We start from the raw sequence: 19,347 nt of genomic DNA, 5'->3' as shown, positions 1-19,347 counted from the left end.
AATGGATGCAATGTTTCCCTTTTTCCAGTCACTGAGGTCTTCACCTGACTGCCGTGACTTTTCAAATACTGTGGAGAGTGGTTTGACAACTACCTCAGCCAATTCCCTCAGGACTCTGGGATGCATCTCATTAGGTCCCACAGACCTCTGTATGTTCAGGTTCCTCAGGTAGAAACATCTGATGTATACATCATCTTACCCAACTTTGTCAGTTGCTCACAAGCTACTAAATACAGTAGAAAAAAGTGTGGTTCACCTAAATGCAAGCTTTATAAGATATACTGCACCCTGGAAATACTTCTTTCTCCACCTGCATGAATAGAATATAAGCAACTAGCTCAGATGCATAAGTCTGCCCTGCAAACTTTAAGCAAATGAGTAAGAAGAAACCTCCCTCAATATCTCATCTTGCTTCATACTCCAGTGGCAAAAGACTGAACGTCATGGCCAGGAACATCAGGCAAGTCCTAAGCTCACTTAGCTGTCACATAAAATGTCAGAAAGAAACAACATTAAAATCCTATACAGGAGGTTGCAGTAATCATGCCAGCAATCCACAGGCCAAACTTAACGTCTCCAACCTACCTGACCTAAATTCCCAACTTCACTATCAGACACTTCCTGGAGTTCTACCACTTGCTTTCAGTTTGTCATAATGTTTAGCTCTATTAGCAACCATTGAACCTAGAACGTTCTCAAATGGACCTGTAAATTCATTGATACTAACACAAACTCCAGAAAGCTGGTGCACTGAAATGCACTCTTTGATAGTTGTGTAGTTCCCCATGATTGCCAAGAAAGCAATATGAAATCAATAAGAAAGTTTAAGGAATGTAACAAGCATCAGGAAAGGAAGATTCTTTTAAGTCACCAAGATCAAGTATAATCCACTCAAGACTCCTGAAGGAACTCATCTGAAATTGAATTCCTGGCCAAGGTATGTAGCCTATCAATTTTAACTGGCAGTGAGGCCAGAGGACTGACGGATTGCCATTTCCTTCTACAAAAAGGGCTGTAGAAAAGATCCTGTGAATTACAGATTGCTAAATTCAACCTCCATCCCTCTTAAGATTGTAAAGTCTGTCTGGAAAAAAAAACAGAAGTTAATGGATAAACATAATCTGCTAGGAATGAATCTGAACATCTTCCGTAGAAGGGAATCCTACTTCACTAACGTGATGGAATTTTATAGTGTCAATAAGCATCAATAAGAGGATACACAAAGTTTTCGAAAAAGCCTTCCATAAGGTTTCACAACAGAAGTTATTTATGAAGCTGCCCTAAGGTACAGCATAGGTTCTTGTGTGGATTGAAGCCGGTTCAAAGATAGAAAAGCAAAGGTAAGACTTACTGGTCACTCTTTTAGGATGCAGAAGCAAGCAGTGATGAGGACTGATGACTGCCATCAGTTTTATGCCACACCATCAGCATGCACGCATGAGAAAGGAGTGAAGAGCAAGTTCTTTGCCAACAATACCAAGCTCTTTGGGTAGTAAACTGCCATGCTGAAAATGAGTAACTCCAAAAGAACTCCAGAGAACTCGGGCAAACAAGCTTCACCAGAGACACATCAGGTAACACACCACAGGAAAAGTAGCCTAACTACTACCGCTCAACTGATCCGTGAACTGGCTGTTACAGCTCAGAGAAGAGATACCGAAGTTACTGCCAACAGAGCTCTGAAACAGTTAGGTGATTATGCACTGGCAACCAAACACAAAAAACATGCTGGGCATCATTAGGAAGGGCACATAAAAAAAACAAAACAAAAACCCCACACCACGCTGCACACAAAACATTGAGGACTGCTACATTAAACTTTGCTTCCCCCACATCACGAGTATGATGTGTCTGACCTCTGCATCTCAAGGAAGACACCGTTAGAAGGTACAGAGAAGTGCAACAGAAATTATCACAGAAAGGGAGGAACTGCTTTACAAAGAAGTTTAAAAGCCCAGAAACTGTGTGATTCGGAGAGAAGGCCGAGAAAATAAGATCAAGTTTTACAGCATCACAAAGGCAATGGATAATGTGAATAATGGTTTTGCTTTCAGTAAGTACTACAATGCTAAGATTAGGGGACGCTTGACAAAATTAACTGGAGATCAGTTTAACACAGGCAAAAGAAAGCACTTTACAAAGCAGCTGGTGAACTTCTGGGGCTTGCTGCCACAAAAGACTATAGGCTTGACAGTATCAGCAGTTCAAAATGGATTAAATAAATTCATGTCTGACAGCTCTATAAAAAAACAAAACTAAAAAGCCTAGACAGGAACATACCCTCAAACACGTATAATGTAACAGCTCTAGGTGGTGAGAGAAATACAGGGAAACGAACAGGGAAGGTGGCCTGGTTTGCAGGCTCTCCTTGAAGGTTACCTCCTATTGCCATTATGTGTGACAAAATATATACTACAGGGACTACACATCTGAACTAGCAGGGTATTTTTTTAATTTATGAAAACGTAGCTGAAATTCTCAGAAATAATTGCTGATTTGTGGAAAAAAAAATGTTGAATAGATACGGACATTCTTCCTTATTCTCTAGCTTACATCAGCCTAACACATGACATGGTTTAGGGGTGGACTTGGCAGTGTTAGCTTTACAGTTGGACTCTTAAGGCTCTTTTCCAACCTACGTGATTCTATGAAATAAAATCCACTTGTACATTATTTGTGCTTGCACTAGGGCTGGGGACGACCTGCTTCATAGATAGACCACATGCAAAAAATTACAGCGTGGATGAGAAGCTGGCATACTTGAGATTGAGTTTAAAAGCTTTACCATATCTCATGTAGAAGGAGAGACCCAGACCCAAAAGACCCCAGAATGCACCACCTTTGCAAAAAGTAAAGCTATCCATTTACTTGCTTCCCTATCCTAGATAATAAGCATTTTGATGTTGAGATACCCCAAAACCCCCTGTGTCAGTATTCATGTTCTATTACAGTTAGCCTCAATGTTTTATTTCCAATCGGTTTCTATACCCTTCACAGCCTAAATGGGGTATCTGAATTCGGATAGCATAGTCAAATCACAGTACAATAGTTAAGCCATGATTAACTGGCTACACACACAAAACCTACAGGAAAACCCAGATCCGCACTAACTTAATTCACAGAGATTTAAAATAACACGTTACCTTGCGCTGGTATGAACAAAGGGCAAGTAACTAACCCAAGGTTATTTGAATTCTTGGCTAAGAGTTTATCACCTTTTTGACTCATGAACACTCAGTGGACTTTTGAGCCTTTAAAAGCAGCATACAATGAAAAAATTTAACTGTTCACATCCAACATCCAACTGGTTAATCTACCTTTTGGATTTCAAAATTCATCTCTGCCATAACATTCAGCAAAAGGCTACGCTATACACAGATTAAGTTATATACAATAAAATACATACATGCCACATTTCATGTGTTTCCCATTCATTACTTACCTGCATTTCCTCTTTTGTGAAACTGGCTGCTTCATCTCCCAGCTCATGTAGATACATGCAGTCTGGTTTTGGACACTGCATATTTTTTAGAAAATAACTGCAATATTTTGTTGTACCTAATGATGCCTGAAAAAAAAAAAAAGTCATTAAAGTACTGGAGGTTAAGAATGCCTTTTGCGGTATAAGAAAAAAAAGCTATATTTGCTAAAAAAAAAAAATATTCCTTCCCTAGATTTGAATTCCACAATAATGCATTTTTGATGCAGATGGATTAGGAAATCCATTTGTAAGAAATCTATATACTTCAGGATTAGACAATTAGGATTAGTTCTATTTTTATCCAATCTAAATAAACACCAAAATAAAAGCCTTAGTAAATATTTGCATTCATAATCATAAGAAGCCAAATAAGTAGTTATGAGTTTGTATTACATGAAACTGGTTAATGTTTTGTAGCAGGGTCAGGAAATGAATATTAACTAGACGACTTTCTATAGCCACCGATTTGGCCAAGTCAGCCTGAATACCTGTTTACACAGATACCAAAAGGAAAAAACTTGCATTTCCCAGGAAGCTTTTGAGGTGTGGTGTTTGGACTACAGAAATGTTCTGTAAAAGCAAATAATCAGGTTTTCATGCTGTGCTATTAAGCTATACAGCAAAAAAGCCACTGTGGGAAGGAGGTGGCAGTGCATTTCTTTGTCTCAAACTTTTGTTTTAAGAAGTTACCTGCGAACCCACTAAAACATTGCCTGCTGGAAGCTCACTGAACATCCATGTTGTGATTAATGCTGGGAAAATGGGTCAAAACCCAATAAACTGTGCATTTTTGTTCATTAACAGAAGCACATGCATACAAATAAAATTTTATATTATGCACTGGTGTTAGTGCCCTAGTACATATATATAAGAATGTAAAAATATTACCACCTTAAGTGTTCTGCCGTCTACCACCACATTATTGACACACTGTATGGCTCTGAGAGCATCTTCTGACCGGATATAGGTTACATATGCACTGGCACTTGGACCCTAGAAAGAAAACACAGCATTATTTTCTTTCCTTCCCCCTGACAGATCTGAACATTAAGTTGTTTTTTTAGCGGCTCACTTGATAAACTCTTATATTCACAGCCACATATTTTTAACAGGAAAACTGACAAAAACGGTAGAATTAATAAAAATTTACATGTGATGCATAAAGAATGGGGAAAAGAAGAAGTGCATCAAAGTGTTGCTTGAAAGTTCTAAAAGTACTTAATCGGAAGTATTTTATCCCTGAAATGCAGATAAGTGAGTAAATGCCACATTGCTGCTGCTTTGAAGGTTCTCACCCCATCTTCAGTTTTTAATTTTTCTACATTGCATCTAACTTTGAGAGTCTGGTTGGACAATGCTTCAGTGACTTAACAGTAATTTGATTTTTGCAGTGCTGTATTTTTTTCTTTTTGCTTCTTTAACCTATTGCTTAATCAGAAATAGGGAGCCCCAGATTCAGTCTGCACACATGTATTTTCTCTAAAGGAATAAAAAAAAAAATCACAAGGGCCTCTGACTTACTTGTGAGCCTGCGTATGATGTGCTGTTATTAATGACAACTTTATGAATTTTACCAAACTTCCCAAAATATTCTGGTCGTTTCAAAACCTACAAGAAAAGAAAGTTAAAGAGGTATACTGGAAAGTTAATTCATACTAAGCTGTACTTATTCTTCTGTGTAACTGTTCAACTAAAGCCTTTAAATAATAAAACACAGTTCTTTTCTACAAAGAGGAGGAGAGCATAGAGATGTAGATTTGTTTTCCAACGTAAAACATGGGTTACTTGCAATACGGAGTACATTGTCACTGCAGTAAAGAACTTAAATGAGGGATATTTCACATTTTACATTGTATTTTTAAAATTTCTTTCAGTACTCAGATTACCCAACCCTACCCTGGCAAGATACAGCCCATTCAGCGTGAAATATTCCTGTATGTATCTGTTTTATAATTTGAGACAAAATAAAAAACACATTAATTCCAACTTTAAATAAATAACCATCTTAAACTTGCATTCAGATAGAACTGCTAGGAACAAGATGCTGAATCCTGACTCGCTTGTCCGACTTCAAAGCGAGAGAGAATAAACCAATTAGCTCAAGATAGCCTGAAGTTTTCAGAAGACCAGACTAAGAACAGGAAGATAATATATGGCAATTCAGAGGGGAAAGAAAAAACATTTCGGAATCAACATCATACTGAATCACATCCCTGAAGAAAAAAAAAAAATATTCCTGTCTTGCCTTTCCCTGCATTAGTTGATAATAATACACCATTTAGGGATCCTGCGCAAAGCAGGAACATCTCTAGCATATTAAGCAACTCTGTTGAATAACAGTTACCTGCGTGCCAATGGAATTAACAATGTATCTGACACATTTGGTAGCAAAAGCCTTTCTTTTTCTATCCCCATGACGGAAGGAGGTGCAGAAGTACTGACTACTCAGACTGAAGCTAGATAAGCTAAAGCTATTTTTAGTTCTCAACAATAACCTGAGAGGTTAAAAAGGAAAGTTTGTTTCCCGAGTTCTGTCTTCATATTAACACTGGATAGTACAGTTAAACTGTGCTGATCCGAGAACTTCACCTAACCACCTCCTGTCTCTTCTCAAGGGAGCATCAATGTCTTCATTTGGAACGTTCTGTAGAACTACAGGGCATGTTGTATAGACAGACAGTCACTCACTGGTCTCTTCTGACTGCTCTTCACTTGATCTACACCCTCTTCAAAGATCCTACACCCACCCTCAGGCTTCATTCCAGAGGAGACTGACAGTCCTCAGTAAAGCTGAAGAGTTTCCTCAAGTGTCTTGCAGTTATACTCCTTACAAGATATGGCAGCATGGCCTTCACAATTTTCACAAGAATATACATATCAACAGAAGTGGATCCACCTGTACTCCTTTATGATCCACAGATCTATTTCCAGAAACCGCAAATAGCAGCCACTCTCCCCTTTCATACCATCTTTATTTGTGCACGAGTTTTTGCCTTCTCAAGTAGAAAACTTAACTTGAATATATTGAATACTTTTTTTTCTTGGAAATCAAGTCATCTTGCTGCTATATGCAATATTCAGTAAGTACACATTATCTTCAGGTATGTCAGTGAGAATACTGCTACCACCAAACCTAGTACAACACCTCTACCCCCTTACTACACCAATAAACCCACTTCTAATTACTTCAAGTATTCAGTGTGGAATTATCTAAGGTTTAAAAAAAAAAAAAAACAAACCACCTGTGAATATTATTATTTCTTTTACTCACAAACCCTCTATCTGGTCAAAGAAACTGAATACATTTTTTGGTAATAAATAGCACCAAGCCAGTGCTGACAGTTGCTAACATGTGTTGCTATATTCTTGTTACATGCCAGATCAGTTTAACTTTGATTTTTCTCTTCCCATAATCATCCCCTTTTTTCCCCCCTCCACTAAAAGCTGCTTTTTACATTTGTTCTTTCCCAGTCTATCAAAATGCAGCCCATACTCTGTAACTCCTCAGAAAGAGACACTTCTATTTGAGATTTCCCCAGACAGTTTAGTCCCATCAGGTGAACCTCACTTGGCACATCAGTTTTTAAGACATTTACCTTATCCTGTAGTACATTCCCTCCATATTCTAATTCAAGGTAGTTTTACTCATTAGCACTAATTTCACCTGCAGCTGACTGATGATGGAAGTAAATAAAACATTTTAGACACAGTTTTCTCAAATGAAAAGCTTCTTTTTGATGATGCAGAATAGCAAGCCAACTCTTTCCTGGGTCTTCCTCTTCCTAATTTTTTTCCCCCCTCAGCCTCATGCTCCTTCCTAGTTACACTTCAAGCGTTGGCTTTTTCCTTCTGTCCCTACAGGTTTGTGCTACACTTTATATTTGTTCCTTATAATCCAATCCCATTTTAGAACTGGTGGCAGATGACAGCTGTATAGTGCCAGCAGATCCAGCCTAGGAAAACGAGTACCTAAAAAAATCCTTAAGCTTATTTTTAACTTAACAAGACATTTTTAAACAAATACAAAGAGCAATTTCCTTCACAAAAAACCAGAGCATCCGTACTCCCAAAAGCAAAGACATAAACACTTATTGAGGTTATTTTGGAGACAGACAAGGGTAGGCACAAGAATATATCAGCAGTTCCCTGACAGTAAGTTAAGTGCAAGATCTGCAAGTGTGAACAGCTCACCTCTGGATCTGCTAGGCGCTGAGATAGTCCTACCACGAAGACAAGATTCTTCTGTACAACCCGTACACTGGCCAAATGTTTGCGATTCTCTGATATCTTCTGTTTCCTCTCATTTTGTTTCTGTTTCTTTTCATTTTTTATCCTTTGCAGCTCTTCCTGGGAGAGTGGTTTGTACACTGCTGGATCTTCTGGATATGGCTAAATATAACAAATACCATTAAAACCAACCCATAAAAGAAACAAAAGCATTTGAAAACCATTAATACCAGTGTTTTAATGCACAAATTTGTTTCTTCTTTTATACTGTTCTGATTGTTATGTCCAGCCACATTATAGAAGTAGCATATTCAATCCTTTGGGAAAGGTGAACATCTCACATATTTTCATGTAATTCTCCTATTTATAGATATAACCCTGATTTAGGCAATAGCCACTTTCTAACCCAGCTGCCTAGTCAGTCTGGTAACACTACAAGCAGCTGCAACATGACTGCCAACACATCCTGTTAAGATTTCTCTAACAGCATAGTAAGCAGGGTGAATGCATGCCCTGCATATTCACTTTATATTTAGTTGTCTGATGCAAATTCGGATACTTAAGTGTATTAACAAAGTAAAGACTACAGGATAAGAAATCAAAATACAAATGTAATTTCAGTGGCCCACCAAGTTCAAGACAGTAACACCATTACACAACTCAATCTTTACACGGTTAACTTCTACTGAAGAGACAGATTTTAATACAGTTACAGTATACTGATTTAATAGTATTCTTGCCACGCTTGTCTACCAGTTTGAAACTTAGGCTTTGTCTTCCCTAGCCAAGGGTGCATTTTTAACCTCAAGATTATCACCAACAGATAACTCCTCAAACACAGTCATAACACTGTAGATTTCAACCTCAAAAGTACCTAGCAGAAGTACAAGTGTCCTCAAAGTTACTTAGAAAGATTGCCATAAAGGCACTATTTTAGCCTGGTCTTGTAGACTACAGTGCACTGTCTTTTGCCCCAGACTACTGCTCAAAGCAGTCCCGTACTCCTTACCTGTCCCCACTTCTGTCAGACTGAAAAGTTAAAATTTCACACTTTATATACAAAGCAATGCTAAGCACAGATGTAAATATATAAAAATTTATCTCAAACAAAAAGAAGTGTTTCTCAACACTGAGATGAAGTAAAAAATGAGAAGATTACAGGAGATGTGCATTAAAGTAAAGTCTTAAAATAAAGAAGTTCAGCTCACCAATACCTTGATCTTAATTCTTTGTTTGTACTACCATAACCAAAGGTTTCAGTGTGGAAGCCCAACAAAAATTAGTTTGACTTCTTCCCGACTGTCCTCTATTAACGGTAGAATACAAAACTAGTTGTCATACTAAATTACCTGAGAAAAATCTATAGCAGCAGATGAAAAAAAGGCTTAGGTTAAACGCGTATATTCATCATACTTGCATGATGCTACTGAAAGAGCCACCAAGTGCTCAGACCTGACAGCCTTCTGAGTACATGCCCAAACAAAACAATATCCCTTTTACAGTTCAAAGAGTTTAAAGCTCAGCATCATTACTCTATATTTGAGACCCTTCTGAAAATATGCTGCAGTCAACTTCAGCAGATGGGCATCTCATGATTAAACACCAAGTCCTCTGGAACATGTTTTCAGTATCACAAAGAAATTTTAACTTGTAAGATAGTTGTGTAACTTGGGTTACTGCTAAAGTAAGTCCTTAACATGAAAATAGAGTAAGAACTCATATTACCCTTGAAGAACAGTTAAAACCGCACCATTTCTTAAGAAGTTATGTTATCCACAAGTAACACTGAATACCTTATACAAATTTCACAATGTACTTGAACAGCAATGATCTCTTAGTAAGGTCATTTGAGATTCGCTATAGCCAATGATTATCTTGAGTTAACACATGTACACATGAGGACTTCAGAGATGCAGAATAATTCTGCAGGGCATTTCACTTATTTAAAGAGTCTCTCAAAGTCTGTGTTAGTGAATCATGTAGAATAAAGAATAGATATTGTTTGTTTTAGAGGAGAGAAAGACTGCTGAGCAAAGGAAGAGTTAATTCAGTTATCATAGTCAAGCTGAGTTCAGGTAGGAATGGGAAGAAGACAAGTGCACCAGTATAAGGTAGATATAGTTCCAAAAATAAAATGGCTTCCCCTACAGCAAGTGATGTGGTATCATACCCACAATCCATCCTTTCACTAATTCCTTCTCCACATCCCATACTACGCAAGGCCAAGGCTCGCAAGCATGCTGCTCTCTGGTACTGAGCAAGAAATGTATTCATAGCTTTCAGTAGGTTCAGTAAGGCTCCTGAAGGTCCAAGAAACCTACAGTAATCCGTGCCAAAGTTCATCAGCTTCTTTCTTCCCAAGTATAGCCACACTCAGAGCACAGTCAGAGAAGCATGTCAGACAGTATGTTCCTTCTCTGTACAGCTATTTGCTACCAGAGGTCCTGAACATTAGTCAGGAAACATTCTGGGTAACTCAAGCATAACCCTGAGCAGAATGTTTACTTGTCCATAGTAAAACTAGTAGTTTGTATTTGTACAGGAGAGCGCAAGAACTGCTGGGAGGCACACAACTAAACAGCAACTTCAGAATCAGAGAAGAGAAACGTCTTCATCTCAGCAGAATGTATGAGACTACCTGAATTAGGATTTCAGTCATTAAGAAGCAGCAGCAGTTGATTTGTCACCATGGATAACAGCACTTGTTTGAGCAACAGAATAATCAAAAATTATGCTAGATACTGTAGAGCTGTACTATATAGGAAACGTATGTTTATCACTCTTATGACATGTTTAATACTTCTAAGGAATACGAGTAGTTGGATATCCTGACTTGCAGGACCTGTAAATGTATCTGCGTGCACCTCTTGAATCCCAAGAATAAATCAGAAACCCAATCCTAAGAAGTGATAGATGATTTTCCTATCTATCTATATATATATGTGTGTGTGTGCGAGGATGACAGATAAGAGCAATTGTGCATTTAAGGAGGGAGGAAGGCAAGTAAGCACAGTACCAATATTTCAGAAGCTAATTCTAAAAAATAGTAACTATTAGAAATCCTGTTCCTTTCAAATGAGGCCATAAAGTCAGTCTACAAATAGGACAACAAATGATTTCTTCTTCAGAGTGGTTGCTTCCCACAGTGTTGAAGTTCATGAACTCAGATGAATAGTTCAACTACAGACAGAATGCGTGCAGGGAAGGCTGGTGGAACATGTCTTTGAAAGCCAAGCAAGCTGGAATGACTGCTCGTGTATCTTGCAGTACCGTTTCATCTGTTGCTTACTTTCTGTCCAACACTACAAAATAGGGATAGGACCCTAGGGATAAGACCCCTCTCAGGTCTTGCAACAGCTAAAATGGCAATGCTACTGACATGACACACCCCACCTTTTTTTTTTTTCCCCCTTTTTTTTTTTTTGCTTTCACAAGAAGCATAAGGTATTTGTTTAACCTGCTATCACTGATTCCTTAGTTGGTAGAGGATTTGAGATCCAAGCAAAATGGCTACATCAAGTGTTATCAGCATTTATGTATTTTCAGATGCAAGACATAAAGAGATGTCAACAACGCTGATTCACTGACTAAGTTTAGCTGACAGCCTCCACTTAAGTTATACAAATCCTCTTCAGCAAAACCCATGGAAGCCACCTGAACAAGATGTGCCATTATGGAAAATGACCAGATTTTGTTTAGACTAACTGCAAGTTGCTGGTAGTTCTACAAGAACTTCGTAAAAAGTTCAAATGTCTCTTCTGTAGTCTTGTCTCTTTAATCAGAGATGGCCCTTGATGAATTCTCAGTCTTCCTGACTAAATTTGTCTTGTCATTTACGTTTTGTTTTCTTTCAGACTTTTTTCCCCACATTTTCCCAATCGTTGAAAGCTGAGCTGGGATTTATCAAGCACTTCGCTTTTGTCATTCCCAGATGGGTCACATTCCTTCCATACAATGGATGTACCAACATTTCCCAGTTGTTGCCGTGCTACCGAATAGGTTCTGAAATGAGAAATACAGAGAAAGTCAATAAGGTTTATGCATAGTATACACCATACTACTTATATCAAGAATAAAACCCAGCAATTTCCTATATATTTCTAAATACCAATTGTTGCACTAAACTACTCAGTTGCGAGATCAAAAGCATCAGATGCAGCAACTGACATTTGGAGACTGTGCATTAAGACTAGGTGTTTCTTTTACAAGGAAGCAGGAGTAGGAGAAACATGAACAAAAATATGCTCAAAATATGTCAGTTTCTTGGTCAGAAAATATAGCGGTTTACAGTTTCTCTTCATCTCTAACACAAGGTGCTAGGAGGAATAAAGCTCGCTAAGTCAAGGAACTGGAGAACAAGGCAAAGCCACATCATAGAAACAGCCGTGTATAAACATATTTGGTGGAAAGGCAAAACAATTAAGAAATGTGAAGGAGTTAGGCTTTTTTATTGTTGGGATTTAAAAATTGCAACAACTGACACTAAGGTCTGAGAACGCTACGCTCTAATAGAGCAACTGAAATAGTACGTATTATTCACATGACAAACAGTACATAGGCCACTGAATTTTAAAAGAAAAATCACTGCAAAGACAAAAATCACAAAGATAAAAACGAGAACCAGCAAGTCTGGTGACCTGTAAACCAGCTTTTGGCTACAGAAGTCTCTTTTGAGGACAGCATATTTTCATTCTAATTTGACTAGTTAGCGGCTATTTCACTCACAGTTAAGAAATCAATTGACTGGAAAAAAACAGGAAAGCTTGCTTAGCATCTTACAATCGACTACACCTACAATTCTGAAGGGCATCAGGAACTCAAAGCAGGTCAGTTCTATTTTTTAAGGAAGTACGATTGTTAATGATAGTTAATGAATTAAACAGAAACAATTTCCAAGTCTATTTCAGGAGATTCAAAGTTTAGAAAGCTTTTAATGCGTTAAGAGTAACAAGTTTCCAACCAGCACTCGAGTTAAATTGTTACTTTCACAAATCAAAACAAAGCAAGTATTTGTCTGCTACTAACAGGAGGAAACTTAAGACATAATAATTCAATTGGCTGCAACGATGTGAACATATTCTGCACATGCAAATATTAAGCTATGTAACAGTTCAAGCATATAGAAGTATTTTCTCTTTGGTAGAAAAAGCCGCAAGCTAACATCTTTTCAGTTAGAAGTAAATTAGAGAAGCTTAGGAAAATAATGGCATATATGTAATGCATAGTTAGGATCTATCAAATTAATGGCATAGGCGCCACTATCGCATATAGACAAACTATTTTATCACAGATTTTTCCAAAATCTCCAAACTGTTCAACCAAAATCGCCGGATATGGAACTTCTTCATTGCTCCTCTCCACAGACTAGTGATCAAACCACTGGAGAACTCGCGTTGCATTCAATACCATTGGCACAAAGAGCGGTTTTCTATTATGTCATTGTGCATTACATACTCAGCCTTGTTCTAATACATGTTTATTCACAGTCCACTTGGCAGTAAGTATCCTGCACTGGTATACACATTCTAAACATGATGTACTTGTTGAAACCATAGTACCTACTATAAACTTTCCTGCAAAAACGTTGTTGCTTTGCCATTTTCTACGCTTCAGCATTTTAAATCGTCATAACCAATACACACCATAGTACTTACAAATTAGAAAACTGCTCAGATCTTTTCCCCAGAAACCTTACTACACACAGATAGGAACTATTTAGACACGTTGTACACAAAAACGCATACCTGGTTCAGAAGGTCCAGTACACTTCAAAAGGTGGCTTCTTCAGACTTATTTGATGCTGCTATCAACTGTAGCTTGAAATGATTTATTCCCAAGATCCTGATGAGGTCTCTGCACCACAATGTCTTTGTCTATGCCACAAAAGGAATGCGTTCCTCAGCCTCCTCCGTGGAAATCTCCTACAATCCAGCGACATAGCTGCAAATCTACTCAAGAAAACTTTGTTGTCCATGGATGAAGAAAGTATCAAGAACATAATCCTCATACATTGTGAAAGAAAACGTCTCCTTCCTCTCCTGGAATGGTCAGCGTGCTTCATTCTGATTGTAGTACTCATTCTAGCTTTACTCCCAAAACTGTTTTTCTGAGCAAACTGTATCCAATTCAGCGAAGTATTTGCGCATCCAATCATACACCAGATTATTCCATATTAAGTTGTTCAGCTGTGGCAGTATCCATATTTCATAGAGTTCAGATACCCAGAGGCAGTGGATAGCACTTCGCTTCTGTGATTTTTCAGATATATTCCACAAACTTCCAATAATGAATAGGCAGAGATGAATCAAATAATTGTTGTCAAAAAGCAGTGTAATAAATCCAGGTAAACGAAGCGACTTAGACAAGGAAATTCCATAAATCTCATGTTGTACCAGAAGAGTGGAAATTTGCTTGTACTATAAAAATTACTATACAGCATGCATCATCTATGGCAGGTATCAACGTGGAGACTGATTTGGTTGATGACAGGTTGATCTTCCTTGTAGAACATACAGCTCAAATATCACAGCAAATTTGCACAATTTGTTAACTAACGTATGTTGCTGTGGGATAGCCTTCAGGCTTGCAGAGGCGTCCAAACACAGGTTAGCAGCAATAGCTCTAGTGTAGCCAAAGCCCGAAAGAGCAGCAAGAAAATGACTAGAAGTGCTTATAGAAAGCTGTGGCAGTTGAATAAAGATAGTGAGACCAAGTAAGATTACTTGGGGTCTGAAAGGGGAGCTCTAATATGAGACAGGAAGCCAACAAAGGCATAAACTGAGGATAGGATCATGATTAAACAGCAGGAGAAAGACGGGACGTAAGTAGTTGTGATTACAAGAAGAGGAAGGCCAGGCAAGAAAGTTACAATCAAGGGAATTCATTAGAGTTAAAGAGAAGAAGAAATTGAGAAAGAATTTTATTAAACACTGAAAATAAGGAAATAACAAGGTTAAGCAAAACACTATAAGGAGGAGGAAAATAATTCAAACAAAAAAGCACGCAATTTAGTGAAGCTGAAGTTTATAGTTGTGGCCAACCAAAGTATCAGCGAGACGTCAATGAAGAGACAGGGATAAACTGTGACTGTCAAAGTACTACCTTTAAGCATTTGGCAACAAGATCTGAATACTAGACAAATAGACTTAGCCTAGATTTTGAAATGCTTTAAAATTTAACACCGTTGGACGTTATTTTCCAAGGGGTTTACATGTTTACTGTCCAGAAAAATACAGATTAAAGGCTCCAGTGCCACAAACAAAACAAGCAGGTGCTTTATAAGCTCGCCTCAGACAGCACTGCTGAACCTTGGACCTCAGCAAACCCCTGATCCGGGAATCCGCACTGTCTTTCCTGAAAAGACTTTGTCAATGCATGAGCAACCCGACTCAAAGGATTTTTTTTGGCAGCTCTCCCAGCGTCAGCATGCCTTGGTTCTGATCCACAGCTTCCCCTATTAATCCAGTTCTGAATTTAACAAACCAAGACAAGCCATAGCACAACAGCTTTGACGCTTATGCAGATAGAATCTGAAAGATCCAACACCTCACCCTTGATCTAGGCCATGACTAGATGGCTTCCCTGAAGGAAAAGGATGTCTTTGGTACCAACACAATGCAAGAGCCTTGTGATATGTGCAAGACAAGCTGCTCTTCCACGATATTTACCTTTCTGCAAGCAGGACAAAGTCCATTCTCATCAGTACGGATACGATGCCAACAGAAACGACAGATTTGGTAGCCACAGGTGCAAGGGAAGAAGTTGATGTCATCAATTTCCAGAGGCTCCATGCAAAGGGGACATTCCACAGGGTCTTCCTTAGCATCAGGGCTGCGAGACATCTTTATATGTTCGCAGAGCAGCAAAAGTTTATAATAACTTAATAGACCGAAAAGGTCAGCACTTGAAGGTCTGCAAGAAAATTACAAAAAATGGTGATTAGTATACTTTTGACAATCTTTCTTTTGCACCTCTTAGTATTTCATTTCTTCACTGCTTTCTTTCTCCCCACACAAATTAGCTACTAACAAGTTATCCCCTAATAAACTTGAGTGTCTCTTCGTACTCACAAGTCACACAAGTAATATGGAAGACGGTACTGGTGATGTACCTCCCTGCCTGGAGAGGCAAACACTTCTTTGGCAGTTCACTAGCCTATTGGGTTTCAAACTGTACAGTTGCAAAGCAATGCTTAAGAGCGTACACCATACTTTGCTTCTGAATTCCACTAGCTCCTTTAACTACTGCTTTCTTGAAATCTACAAATTTAAAGTCAAAACCTTTAATGCAGGACTTCATGTTTAAGATTAATTTATTCCTTTGCTCAGAGACTTGGAACAATCAGAGATGTGGAAGAACATTTAGGTCACCATTCAGACTTTTCAGTCGGGTTGCAGAATTATCAAACAAAAACAAGGAAAGCTTCTTACTCAGGAGGATTTGTTTCTCTGTCCATCTCATTTTTTGATCCAAAGATCGATCTCAGAGATCAGCCTTAGGACTACAGTATTAGCCGAGATTAATCAGTTACACTGCTTTCTACATGGGTCAGAGAACTCTCATGAAGTCATTTATACTTTCCATCAGCATCTAATTCACACCAAAGCCCAAGTATATGCATGTGGTCAAAAAAACCCCAAGTTTTAACTTAGAGCGCAGGCACAATAAAGTATTTCTGGCTCAGAATCGTGAAGAGAACCGAAATTCGGGTCACCATTTTCTTAACTCATTTCTTGAACTCAGTCATTTATTTCTATACTGTCAGTTTACGAATGCAGCACAAGAATGTTACTCTCAGACTCAAAACAAGGCACACACAACCGTCACTGGCATATTCAATCGGCTTGAGGGTGGGCTTTTTCCCCCCTTTCTGTTTTCATTTAAGTAACACTCTGGATATTTGAAGTTGTACCTAATCTCAGCAAGCTGTCTCAAATCTGCTGCATGAGACATGCACGTAGATGGGACAGAATTAAAGGGCAACAGCAGAATTTTTAAGTGAACCTTTTGGAGAGAAAAAAAAAAAAAAAACAAAACCAAACCACACCAAAACAAAAACACATTAGAAACCCACTGAGAAGCAGTGAAAAAGATGTGACCAGAACTGATAGTTGGATGGTTGTCCTACCTGTAATGAAATACACGACTTCTTTACAAATAAGGGAGCTCAAAAGTTTTTTTAAAAAAACCCTATAATTCCTTTTACAATTACACCTTTCCCAAAACATCGGTCACGCAATTATAATTTAACCACACACACACAATCTGGAGTTCCCTCTACTTTCCCAGAGTGTTTTCTGTTCCATTTCTAACCAAAACCTACCAAATCATGTACTATCCAATCTTTCTCTGGGCTTTTAAGAACAAGTTCACAAACAAATTCTCACATCCACCTACTTGAAGAGTGACATTTACTCCTGTCCTTAGAAGTAAGATGACTGCATGTTTTGAGATCAAACCATTGCTCACAGATTTCTGTACATTGTAGCGTTAGCCTTGCATATCTTTGGTTTGATAGTTTAATAACCACAAAAAAAAAAAATCAGTCCCGTTTATGATCTTCCACACTCAAAATCGTACTTCTTTGAATAAAGTCTATCTTGTAAAGCTCAAGAGGTTCCAGCTCAAGTTGGGACCTCCCGCCTTACAGGGACAGGATACATTTAGCATCAGTCCACAGTACTTGTCCCTGTCCTGCACATCTCTTCAGGGACAGAAATTCCTCTGCAAGCAGCCAGAAGAGAATCCTAAAGAGGCACAGCATACACGCACACAACTAAAGCACCATCCAAATACGCAGCAGAGAGTATATAGCTTTGTACAGGAACCATCGCATTGTAGTTGTCTTAATCCATGTTCACCGGCTCATTCCAGAAGCCTAGACTATCTGCAATTTTGACTAGTTTGGTAGGGAGTATAGCCTCTAGGAACGAAATGCAGTTCTAGTAAACATCTACCACTGCCTGAGAGATAAAAGCTTCCACTGGATGCTCACATAAAAGTAAGGATGAGAGAACAGAATTTAGATGCGGTAAGCATAATTTCTCTATACTGCATGCACTAGCAGCACCACTGTCCTCTTTCTGACCTTCACAATGATTAAAATCAAAAAGTTAAACTCCTACAATAATACAGCAGCTTTTACTTCATTATCTATGCTTTCATTAGTGCTACATTTACAACCTTTTTGACAGGCTGAAAACCAGGTTCTGGGACCTTACCAGTGTTTTCTACAGAGAACACTAGCAGAATCTGACCTGAAGGAAGGAAAGGATTAGTTTGTTTGGGAGCTTTGTCTTGTTTTTAATAACGCATTCCCACTGGCTGAAGAGTGGGAGGGACTGTTAAAAGGCCACAGCACATTATTTAATTGCTTATTATGCAGATAACACACATTTCTACAGCAATGCTTACACTTCCTGTAAACTTTTCACACTTGTATAGCAGCAAAACCACTAAAATATGAAAGTGACTTTAAACCAAAGCGCGGGCTGAACTGGACGGATTTTGTTTAGATTTGGATTTGACTTTGTCACAGATCTCCAAACAACAGGTCAGTAAGCAGATAGTGTATTCCCTTCCACTGTGTACTCATTCCACCACAGGCTCAGCAGCTTTGAGCCTACTGAAACACGTCCAAATAAAGCTATACCAGTACTAGCAAAGCTGTAGTTAAAAGCGCAATCTGGAAGAAGCTTCAGCCACCACAGTAAAACCACTGAATTAAAAAGTTACTATTTGGAATCTCCGCAAAGAAATGTCATCAGTTCACGTGAAAAAAGCATGACATATTAGCTAGTGCCTCTGGGATATGCAGACAAGGTCTAACGAAACTGCAACATGATTAACATTTATGAGCTGTTTAAGTTAACACTAAAGAGTTCAGCAGCTGCTAGCAATAATGCCAATAGCTTGCTTCAGTCAGCAAGTGGCCCATTACTTTACAACAAGGAGTAAAGAGCAGCTGTGTGCCATGTTTCTTGGAACTAAGTAAGAGGCAATATTTATTTACTTGGGAAAAAAACATTCAAGCATCCCATTTAGAGATTCTCCACTGAAGTGTGTCTCCAATTCAGGAGGGCTTATATACCAGGATCTGTGTCCCAACTCTGCACCAGAACAATGCTTTTTTTTTTTTAAACCGGAATAACATGCATAGTAAGGCACCATTAATGCATTGTTCATATAGGGCTACCAAGAAACACGAAGTAAGTAGTCAGCTCTAAGGCTACTCCAAGCAATTCAAGATTAACGTCACAGGAAAAGTTAACGCAGCTATGGCAAAAAACAAAAGGCAGTATTACATGCTGTGTTTAATCGCGAGTATTTGGTCTTTGGGATCAAGTTCAAAGAAACTAAATTAATAGCATCTCAGGAGAAGAAAAGGAGGAAGGTTGTATCACGTGTGTACACGTGCACAGACAGCTAGAATTTGTCCATACACTTCCCAAAACGCCGACAACTGCAGTCAAACAGGGCTCCGACAGATCCACATCCTGTTTACAGGAGACTCTGCCAAAACATTAATGTGCACAGGGATGGAGTGGAGGTGGACAACATCCAGCAGCATCTTTTAGATTTAATGGATTTGTAATAGGTAATAATCAAAATACAGAAATAGACAGTTGTGTGTCTTATCC

General features: G+C 38.5%; 1 protein-coding gene across 13 annotated transcripts in view; it reads right to left on the bottom strand.

The window, feature by feature from the left end:
- CNOT4 (CCR4-NOT transcription complex subunit 4) overlaps window positions 1-19,347 on the bottom strand; it is an 86,421-nt gene that overhangs the window by 31,533 nt on the left and 35,541 nt on the right. For all 13 annotated transcript variants that reach the window (XM_074576035.1, XM_074576091.1, XM_074576066.1 and 10 more), the window contains exons 2-6: window positions 15,376-15,619; window positions 7,673-7,870; window positions 5,003-5,089; window positions 4,373-4,474; window positions 3,443-3,568 (exon numbers count right to left, since the gene is read on the bottom strand). In XM_074576035.1, coding sequence (XP_074432136.1) covers window positions 3,443-3,568; window positions 4,373-4,474; window positions 5,003-5,089; window positions 7,673-7,870; window positions 15,376-15,549 — 687 coding nt within the window. In that variant the 5' untranslated portion in view covers window positions 15,550-15,619. The remainder of the gene's footprint in view (window positions 1-3,442; window positions 3,569-4,372; window positions 4,475-5,002; window positions 5,090-7,672; window positions 7,871-15,375; window positions 15,620-19,347) is intronic.

The sequence above is a fragment of the Larus michahellis genome, chromosome 1 (assembly GCF_964199755.1).
Source record: "Larus michahellis chromosome 1, bLarMic1.1, whole genome shotgun sequence".
NCBI classification, from domain to species: Eukaryota; Metazoa; Chordata; class Aves; order Charadriiformes; family Laridae; genus Larus; species Larus michahellis.
Note: the sequence above shows the minus strand (reverse complement) of the source record. Positions and strands in the feature narration are given on the sequence as shown.